The 11201-nt window shown below is 39.7% G+C and overlaps 1 protein-coding gene across 1 annotated transcript in view; it reads left to right on the top strand.

Annotated features, from left to right (window-relative positions):
* The first annotated feature begins 1331 nt into the window (after window positions 1–1331).
* The window catches only part of LOC131225752 (NAC domain-containing protein 53-like), a 28707-nt gene continuing 18837 nt past the window's right edge, over window positions 1332–11201 (top strand). Inside the window, exons 1-2 of the mRNA XM_058221342.1 lie at window positions 1332–2042; window positions 2570–2764. Of these exons, the coding sequence (XP_058077325.1) occupies window positions 1347–2042; window positions 2570–2764 (891 nt within the window). The 5' untranslated portion in view covers window positions 1332–1346. The remainder of the gene's footprint in view (window positions 2043–2569; window positions 2765–11201) is intronic.

The following is an 11201-nucleotide window of genomic DNA, read 5'->3' as shown; positions in this document are numbered from 1 at the left end:
GTCAGGGTCAAGCTTGACCAAACAAGCATGGAACAAATAATTTCATTTAATAAAAAATAATTTCCTTATAATGTAAAACATTTCCAAACAGAAGATAAGGGCAAATGTGTCAAATTAACATATTTCAGACATTTCAAATGTTTGTTAACAAATAGTTTATTTCAAGTTTAATACTTAATTTTCAGACTTTAGCTATAATTACCAAACAAGTTATTTGACTTCTTCATGCTATAGATTCTAGATTCAGGTTCAGATTTCATATTCACGCTTTAGACTCCGGATTCAACAAACGGGGCTTAAGTCTACTAAGACATTAATAAGTTGGATGGTAAATAAACATTACAGTCATCCTTAAAAAGCTTTTAATATTAGACATTTAATTAACACTGTTCCAAGTGGTGTGGTCTCGAGATTTGGATTTGCCTCATTTTGGGCTTGTGCCCTAAAAATGAACTCAGAAAATAAATGGACGAAAAATGGATAGCCAGGGATCTTAGACATCAGCTGGCTGCTGGTGTTCAGGTCACTCGCCAAACCGCGTCGCTAAAAGGTGACCCTCCAAAAGTCAGACAAATTTAATCGACGGTAGGCCACGGCATACAAAATAATTTAGAACCATAAAAAACACCCAGAATTCAAGTGGTGAGACCGTGTGGTATTTGTATGGAATCCGGACCGTCCAAAAAGGTCACGTTGCGGGGATTTGCCGCAATAAAAATAATAAGGAGGTCCATCACTTTAATTTGGAGGCTTTTGTGCGTTTCTAATTGTTTTCTTGGTTCTAGCCACCTGATGGGCAGACCGGGCCCCCTTTTCTTTGGCATCTGGCGATCAAGGTGGAAAACAACTTTTGTACGGGTTCGATGTTATCCGTACACCAAATAAAGCCCACAGCAGCCCGACTGCACCGTTACTTGCAGTGCGACCGGTACGACGGGAGAATTCCCCGCCTTTAATGGAAAAACTTTGATACTCTTGCAGAGTGCGATGGATGATACGCAGGTACGTAAATATTACCTAGAAATTGCGTACTTGACATCTAATTAATTCAAATTAAACCGTCCAAATAGTGGGTGCCAGTTCAGATATCCGGTTAAACAAAAATTAAGCTTATGTAATTATCACACTAATCAGATTGAAAGACATTAATTAATTGGACAGTTAAAAATGAAAAATCTATAATCATCTTATTTCACCAATAAGGACTCCACGAATGAGAGGTGATTACTCAACGAATCTAGTAACGTACAGTGGATTCCATGAGGATTTAGTTTGTGTTGACGTATGCTATGTATACCGTTTCTAACGGCCTGCGTATTAAGCAACACACGTAGCCAGAGTATCAAATGATTCCCCCAAGCCCTTTTTCTTCTCTGTATTTTCCTCCGACCTTCCACCTATCCCCTTCCCTCTCTCTCTCTGTGTCTCTCAAAACCCTTTGTGATGGAGGAGACGCAGATATTCATATAATCCTCTCTCTCACTCCCTCCATCAAATCCCTCATCTCTCTATCTCTCTCACTCTCCTGCAAAAACCCTCATTTTCAACCTCTCTCTCTGTGTTTCTTTCTCTATATATTTATGGGCAGCAGCAACGAAGCAACATCAGTAGCAGAAGGATCGTTGGCGCCGGGTTTCCGGTTCCACCCAACGGACGATGAGCTGGTGAGCTACTACCTCAAGCGCAAGGTTTGCGGTAAACCATTACGAGTCGATCCCATCTCCGAGATCGACATCTATCGATCCGAGCCGTGGGATCTCCCTTCCCTCTCCCGCCTCAAGACCCGCGACCTCGAGTGGTACTTCTTTAGCCCCCTCGATAAGAAGTACGGCAACAGCTCCCGCACCAACCGCGCCACGCTCCATGGCTACTGGAAGACTACTGGCAAGGACCGCCGCGTCTGGCACAACTCCCGCACTGTCGGCATGAAGAAGACCCTTGTCTACCATAATGGCCGGGCCCCACGTGGCGAGAGGACCAACTGGGTCATGCATGAGTACCGGCTTGAAGATGATGAATTGGGACGAGCCGGTGTTGCTCAGGTAATAAAATTAAAAAGATCAAACTGGAATTTATTGATGCAATGGACAATGGATTAAAAAAAAAATAAATCCTGATTGAGATGCGATTGCGATGAAATGCTGATCAAGCACACATGTGGCGATCAGGAAGGATGATTTCGGGCTGCGATGTCTGTGGGCTTTGTCCCAAAAATCAAGGGTTCAGATGGTTGCAGCTATCTGTTCAGTGACATGCGAAATTGGGATTGCCATGGTTTTTCGGCTATAGCACATCTGCATAGTGGCCCACCAAAATTGACAGATGATCCCAATTACCTTTGTTTTCAAATATGGGAAAATCTGGATAATAGTTTTCAGTCACACATCAAATCATCAGTCCTGAATCCTAATAACCACAAACTTCAGTCATTTGTATGATAATAGCTTTTTTCGACTATAGAAGCGATAATAGAGGATAATCAAGATAATATTATTGTGTGTTATCCCTCTTGTTTTGATGTAATCTGATTGAATTGGTTTTCTTTCTTTCCGGGCATTGGGTTGGGAAGGATGCCTTTGTGTTGTGCAGGATACATCAGAAGAGCGGTTCGGGTCCTAAGAATGGTGAGCAATATGGGGCTCCATTCATTGAGGAAGATTGGGATCATGATGAATTGGTTTTGAAGAAAGAGCCTTGTGCTGATGAGGATCCCATGTTTGTTGTTGATGAACAAGGATATGTTCAACCGGATGATCACGAGCAGGTATGTGCTTTCCTGGATCTTTGTTTGTCAGCTTATTTCGTTCTATTGAAGTTGCTCTATTGAAAGTCTTTGACATGCAAATGGTGCAATGCAATTGAAAATATGGTTGGGTTTAGGAGAGAAATTTCTAGTGAGTGGAAATGACAACTTGATGAACTGTGCTGAATCATAGGAATTATCTAAATAAATTTCGTTAGATGAATCTCATGCCTAGACCAAGATGGGTTTGATTAGGTGGAGCCAAATTTGCTAGTTGGTTCGAGCACTTAGTCACCAATGCATCGATTTTAACTTTATTTCTATGGCAATTAAAAAAAAAAAAAAAAAACTAGATTCTTAGAGCGGGAACATATGGCTTAGCAGTCTACATCTGTGCTTCTTTTTGTTTATGTTTAATGATCACTCAGGCTAAGCTGTTAGCATTAGATGTCGCTTCTAGGCCAGTGTTGAGGAATTCTAATTCCTTAGCAGCATATTAGCTGAGAAAGAATTCTTTGGGACTTGTGTTATTATTGGGGGAAAGTCTTGCATTCTTCTCAACTAAGCATTAGAATTGTGCCTTATTACGGTAATTCTCGTTGTGAGTTCTCTTCTAGGGAAGTGTCGATGGATTCTAGTTCCTTGAGCATAATATTTGCCAAGGAAGGAGTCTCTAGTACTCGTGTTATTGTTGGGGAAAGTCTTGCTTGCATTCTTCTCAACGGAGTGCTAGAGATGCGCCTTGTTGCGGTAATTCTCATCACCAGATCTGGAAATATCAATTTCATCTACAATTTGACGATGATGCTCTGGTTTTATGTACCACATCGTTGCAGCAGGTCAAGGATCATGAGGTTGTTCTTCATTTTTTTAAAGTTGTATCTGGCCATAGTGAACCTTGCCAAAAATGCCATTGCGGGGTGGTGGCTAGGGGAGATGTTCAACAGCTTGTGGATTGGTTTGGATGCAAGTTCGTGGTCCTTCCTATCACATGCCTCGAGCTCTCCCTAGTCGGGATGTTGAAGGAGGTGGTTATTTGGGATCCAATCATTAAGGGAATTGAAAAGGACTCGGGTTGTTGGAAAAGAAGTTATTTATCCTTGGAGGTTGAATCACTCTTATCAAGGTCACCCTCTTGAATCTTCCAGATTATTGTGTTGATTTTTAACATTTATTGGCAAGAGTGGTGAAGAAGGTGAAATTGATTCAAAGGAATTTCTTCCGGAAAGGGGGGAGGGGTTTGTTGTAGAAATTTCATCTCATGAATTGGGAACATGTGCAAAAATAAAAATGGTTAGTGGCAGGGTGATTGTATTGAAAGTTTAAAGGTTAGACACTGGTTGAGCAAATGATTGTGAAGATTTAGGGTTGACCTGAACTCCCTATGGGAATGTACTTAAGAGAAAATATAGTGCTTCAAAAAGGGTTTAGTTCCCTATGTTGGTCTTGGGAGGATGTAGGCGAAATGTGTGTAAAGCAGTAAGTTTGGCCTCATTCCTAAAGGAGAACAGAGAGTTAGCATATAGGTCACGAGCCACGTGCAAAGGGCATAGGACTCATGGTTTGGGATGGGGATAGAGTTCGATTTTCAAGGAATTTTTTATGTCGGGGACAATGCTTGGGCTACTTCGTTTCTCACTTTTATTCTCCTTTCTTGGTCGAAGAGCCTTATCATAGACTTCTTTGAAGTACTTGGGGTGGTTGGTGTAGAATATACAAATATATTCTTAATCAAAATCTCAAGGATGAGAGATCTCTAGTTTTTAAATGTTGTTGGCTGTGCCAATTGAGGCCTACGCGGAGTTTTTTGCCACATTGTCACTGGTAGTGAATGGAAGTGTTCACCTGGAAGGCCACGACAAATTAATTTCTTTGCATGTGTGAGGAGCATGAGTCCATTGACTCTCTTTTCCTACATTATTCCTTGGTAAGGTTTGTGTGGTACTGCTTCATGGATTTGTTTGGGATTGAGTTGGATCTAACCAGTTTGTTGGAGGACCTCATTGTTTGGTGGGCAGGGGATCTTTCTTGGGTAAAGAGAATATTTTATGGAGGATGTTGCCTTAATGCCATCTTGCGGTGTCTGGAAATGGTCAAATGGGAGGATTTTTATAGCAAAAAGTCATCAATTTTGGTTATTGTAGAAATAGGAAAAAGAGATGTATTTTTCGGGTGGGTTTGCTCCCCACAGACACGAGTTCGAGTCCCCTCCCCATGGATTACCCGATGCACATGGTTGGTATGTGGTTGTGTGCATCCACAGGAATAGTCTCGCCTTAAAGGGGTGTGGACACACTGTCGTCATTAAAAAGAAAAAGAAAAAGAAAAATAAATGAAAAGAGAGATATTTTTCTCCTTCGGAAATGGTCAAATAGGAGGGTTTTTTTATAGCAACAAGTCATCAATTTTGGTTACTGTAGAAATAGGGAAAAGAAGAGATAATTTTCTCCTTTTCTAGAATTCTTAAATTTATAATGATAATCAGCTATAAGAGATAACTCGTCATCTGATAAGATAAATTCGATAAGATAAACCATTATCTACAAGGTCATGGTGCACCACATGACCATTGAAAATATGCACATTCTCACACTCAGATATATTGCAATGCATGTACATCAAAGACTATATACTCTAACACCCCCTCAAACTGGAGCATCTATATCATGCACCCCCAACTTTCCGATGAGTTTGAGAGCTACGGTAGAGACGTGCTGCACTTTCGATGACTCTTGGGATGTGAATCATCCTAGAAAAGAAATGGTAGACCAAAGCATAAAAATAAAAAGAAACAAAAATCATCTTAGAGCCAAGAGGCTCTAATACCATGTAGAAGGAATATAAGAGAACTATTTTTCTTCTCCTCTAGAATCCTTTATTAATAATGATAATTAGATATAAGAGAACTCATTAAATAAAATTAAATTAGAAAAGATACATCATTTTATTTAATGAGTTATTCTTACATGTGATTATCATTATAAATAAAAGATTCTAGAGGAGAAAAATAGTTCTTTGAGAGGATGCACCGGCTTTATCATACAAAATGTTGGATAGTTAAGGAACAACATTCATAGGATGAGTGTAGTTGAAATGATGATGTTGAGATGGATGAGTGGCAAGACAAGGAAGGATAGAATTAAAAATGAATACATTTGAGGGAACATTGGAGTAACACCAATAAGTAATAAGATCAGGGAAAGTAGACTTAGATGGTTTGGTCTTGTGCAACAGAGACCAAGAACTATGCCGGTTAAGAGCAGTGTTCGAAATATCGATACTATCGGCCGATATTATCGGTATCGGACCCTAGCGAGACGAAACTCCTCCGATAACCCCCGGAAGATACCGAAAATCCAAAACTTCAGATATCGGCCGATATTATCGTCGATATTGCACTTGGGACAGTGTCATTATCCGAAAAAAATGAAAAAAAAAGAAAAACTTTCAACGGCAGATTTCGGTACCTGTAAAGAAGATCGCCCTGATCGGAAGCTGTGTTTGATGGGCCATTCGAATAGAAGCCTCTGATTTGGAGAGATTTGGGCGCAAAATTCGTCGAAATCCCCGAAATCATTGGCCCTTAGGAGAGATTTTAGGGTTCCAGTGTTCCGGAACCCTCTCTGCTTCGAAAAAAAGTGCCCCGAGCCCTTATTCCAAGGAGGCGGACGGACTGGTGCAGCGCACGTCACCGATTGTGTTGACGTCACCAAGTTATGTGGGTCCCATCATGAGGTATATATTATATCCAAAGTGTTCGTCCATTTGGCGGGCTCATCGTAAGGCTTTATCCGAAAAATAAGACACATCCAAGGATCAAGTGGACCACACTGGAAAAAAGCAGCTGGATATTGAACGTCCACCATTGAAACCCTTTTGGGGTTGCAAAAGTTTTGGATCGTATGATATTTGTTTTTCCTATTCATCAAGGTCTTTGTGACCTCATGAACGGATTGGATGGAAAACTAACGTTATGGTGGACCTACGAATGTTATAACGGTGAGAATCATTGTCCTCACTGCTATTTGTGGTGTGGTCCAATTGAGGTTTGGATGTCACTCATTTTTGGGTTCACGATCTAAAATGACCTCTCCAAATGGATGAACGGTGTGGATATAATAAATACATTATTGGTGGGGCCATGTAACTCTAATCTCCTTTCAACTGTTTGTACAACGTGGACGACGGAAGCGGATTGCTTACTGAGTAACTCAGTACCCTTAGCGTACTGAGTAAACTGTGTGGGGTCCACTTATTTTTTTATTTTATCCACTCTGCTAATCCATGTTAAAAGATAATTTTGTGGCTTGATCCCAAAAATGAAGCAAATTAAAATCTCAACTGGACCACACCATAGGAAATATTTTGATTGAACCTCTACCATTGAAAATTTTTTGGAGGCCAAAGAGGTTTTGGATCAAGCTGATGTTTGTGGTTTCTCTTCATCCATGTCTTTGTGATCTTACGAACTGGTTGGATGACAAATAAAAATTACTTTGGACCTTAGGAAGGTTTCAACGGTGGAAATCATTATTCCACACTGTTTCTTGTGTAATGGTCCACTTGAACTTTGGATTTACTTCAATTTTGGTATAAACCCCTAAAATTAGCAGTAAAAATGGATGGACGGTGTGGATAAACCACATACATTCACAGTGGGTCCAACTGAGTTTACTTAGTACGATAAAAGCGCACTGAGTAACTCAGTACGCAATCCGATTTCGTGGAAGTTCATGCACTGGAAACTTATGTAGGGTCCACCGTGATGTTTGTGAGAAATCCACTCTGTCTATCCGTTTTTTGAACACATTTTAAGACATAGGGCCAAGAATGAGCCGGATCCAAGACTCAAGTAGGCCGAAAACGTGAGGATTGAAGGTCCACAGTTGAAATATTCGTGGGGCCACAGGTTTTGAATCAGTCTAATATTTGGGTTTTCAATTCATCCTAGTAGTGATGACGTAATGAACGGTATGGATGGAATGTAAACATCACTGTCGACCCAGGAAGGTTTCAACGGTAGGAATTTCCCTACCCACCTTTTTCTTTAGTGCGGCCCACTTGAGTCTTGGATCCTGCTCAATTTTTGTCTCAAGTCTTAAAATAATCTCACAAAACTGATGGATGGAGTAGATTTCTCACAAACATCACGGTGTGCCCCACTCGTGCGAAAGGATTTAGTAGGAAATCCGCATCCCATCTTCGCATGACACATGCTCATACCTCGTGTGGTACACCAGCCAATCCACACCCTCCATCCATTTTCATAAGTAATTTTAAGGCATGAGCCTAAAAAGGAGACAGATGAAAGATCAAGTGTACCATACTACAAGAAATGTGGTGGCAATGATGTCCACCATTGAAGCTTTTTAGGGCCCACCGTAATGTTTATTTGCCATCCAATCTATCCATGAGGTTTGACAAACCTGGATGGGAAAACATAAATATTAGCTTTATCCAAAAAAATTATAGGCCCAAAATAGTTTAATGATGATCATTCAATGAACACTATTTTGTGTGGTGTGGTCTACCTCAGATTTGGATCTACCTTATTTTTCGGCCCATGCCCTAAAATGACATGTTAAAATGAATTCTAATTGATGTTTGGATGTGACTCATTTTCATACATATCTTTATACATTTATAAATGGTATGCATCATATTTAAATATATTTACCTTAGTTTAATCAGATAACACGCATAACTTAGTACCTTATACAAAGGAAATTTATTATGTGCACTTCTTTTTTGATATTTTATGATTTAAAAGTGTGCATTAAGGTCTTTTTAAATAATCCCCAAAGTTTCATAAAAAAATTCAACCATTTTGCTAATGTTTCCCCATGTTTCCCAAAAAGTGCGATAAACTATGCGATACAAATGATATATCCCGTGCGATAACCGATACGTATCTGTATCCCAAGGGTACGATACATTGTGCAATACCGATATTTCGAACACTGGTTAGGAGTGAGTTGGTATAAGTTGAAGGCTCTAAAAGGGCAATGGGAAGGCCCAAAAGGACGTGGGTGTAGGTGGTAAGAAAAGACCTGAAGACCTATACTCCAACTGAAGTTATGGCCCTTGACAGAGTGGAATGGCAGAAAAGGATTCATGTTGCCGACCCCAATTAGTTGGGATAAGGCTTATATGAGGATGATGATGACACTATTATCTTTGAGGAAGCAGTGCACCACATCGTTATTGAATATTTGTGTCCTCTCACACTCAAATATCCTACAACGCACATACATTGAAGACTATAATAATTATTATAAAAGATTTTTTTCTCTCTCTCACAACCTAAGAATTACTTATCTTTAAAATAGAAAGAAAGAAAAAGAGGAAGAAGGAGAATTATTTCTCCAATTGTGGATTGAGCAATGGTGAGACTGGAATTGCGTAATGCTTCAAGAACCAAGTTTCCCGTAGGTGCCTTCATGGGAGTCACCGATGTGAGTTTTTGCTCACGTTCTATTGTTTTCTCTCTATCCAGTTTTTTCAGATGATATTTTTGAGGTAGCCTTTTACCCTTCCTCAATCAAGAGGGAGTGACGAGAGGGTAGCTCATTGTCATCGGTACACTTCCCTTTCTGTTGTGTGGCTTTTCAACTTTAATAAATTGGTCAATATCTTTCAAAAGAGAGAGAGAGGGAAGGAGGCTAGAACCCTCCTTATTTCACTTTTTGCATCTAAAGGGCCGGCGAGTATGGAGGAAAGCTCTGAGTTTCCAATAACCCTTTGACCCTTTTTATATCTGAAGGGCCCGTGACTATCGTTCAAATTTTAGTTGGAGTTAGGATGGCTAGAACCCTCCTTATTTCCCTCAATATTTGTTCCTTAGTTGGAGGGAGGCTACAACATCCCAATAACCCTCAATATATCCAAAGGGCTTGTGAGTATATTTCAAAATTTTACTTGGAGTTAAGAGTGGAGTCCGAATGTCCATTTTTAGTATCTTCACTTCTCAAGAATGCCCCAAGTAAGGCTAAACGGTGTCTTTTTCAGTTTTTATGCCTTTTTTTTTTTTCAAAATCTATTCTCTCTTGTTGTTAAACCCTTTTTAATTCTCTATTAATCACGCGTTTATTTGTTTATATATCTTTTGTAAGGATTACACACATTGTTTATCGCGTCTCGTCTAATATACTAGGGGGTATGGCATGTGCAATGCCAACTCATCTCGGTGTTGTGGCTTACTCGAGTTTTAGATCTGCCTCATTTTTTGGCTGGTGTCCTAATAGGACGTCATCTTTGTAGGCTACACACAAGGAGTGAATTTCACGAAGTCATCATGATGGGCCCCACAAACCCTTTGTTACACAGGCTCCCTAGTAGGACGTCATCTGTGTAGGCTATACGCAAGGAGTAAATTGGGAGTAGGCTACTTGCATGGAAGGATTGAAATGACAAAATGCCCTTGGCTGATGAATGAGGGTAAAATCCTGGCCATGCACACTATCTACTAATGCAGGTAAAATCCTAGTTATGCTTTGTAAGCATGCACAATTTTAAAATGCTCCAAGTAACCTTGGCCTATGTTGAAAATCCATTCTATGTCCTTGTAAATTGTAAGGTTTAGTACTCTCTTAAAAACTAATTATGTGGGCAAAATTGTCCAAAACTATTGAAGTTGTATATCGTATCGATGTTTTTTGCATCTTGCCCATGGTGTGCCGTAAATGCCGTTACGTAAAGGTAATGGTGGCAACCGTTATACTTTATGGGGTCGTAATGGTTGTAACAACCGTTATGGAAAAAAATTAATCTAACTGCTGTTAACGGTCTGTTATGCCCCCTGTAAAGGCCGTAACAACCCCGTAATGATCTGTTACGGGGCGAATATATGTTTTTAATGTTATGGGGCAAATATAGGTTTTTCGTTTTTTTTTTTTTTTCAATAAAAAAGATATCGTAATAACAATTATGAACCATATTGTAAAGGTAGCAATGGTGGCCATTATGGCCACCGTTACCGTTACAGAATACCTGGATCTTGCCATTGTTGGTTTCTCTAGGCATCACCAATTCTAGTTTGGTCAAATTCTTATCTTATCAGCAACATATTTACTTTGGGTGGCAAAATATATGAATGTGAAAATACAAAATTTTACAAAATCATCATTCCAACTCCAAATAATTGGGACAAGCTTTGATACCTAGATCCTTCAAAAATTAGAGTGCCTGAGTTGGAAACTTGATCCTGGATGAGGGTAAGGATAAATAATACCCCTTTACTCTTCGAATTGGGCACGAAGCTTGAATTGTGACATTGTTAGGGAAGAATTTTAACATGATTATATCCTAAGATTTTTTATTTTGTGGCCCCTTAAATTTCTTTCAGTGTCTCAAGTTCCTGGAGCACATGCCGTCCATCTTTATCTACTCTCCATCATTTTATCTCCTATTGCAACTAGTGTTCGAAATATCGGTATTGCGCAATGTATCACACCCTAGG

Source organism: Magnolia sinica, chromosome 14, assembly GCF_029962835.1.
Source record: "Magnolia sinica isolate HGM2019 chromosome 14, MsV1, whole genome shotgun sequence".
Classification (NCBI taxonomy): Eukaryota; Viridiplantae; Streptophyta; class Magnoliopsida; order Magnoliales; family Magnoliaceae; genus Magnolia; species Magnolia sinica.
Note: the sequence above shows the minus strand (reverse complement) of the source record. Positions and strands in the feature narration are given on the sequence as shown.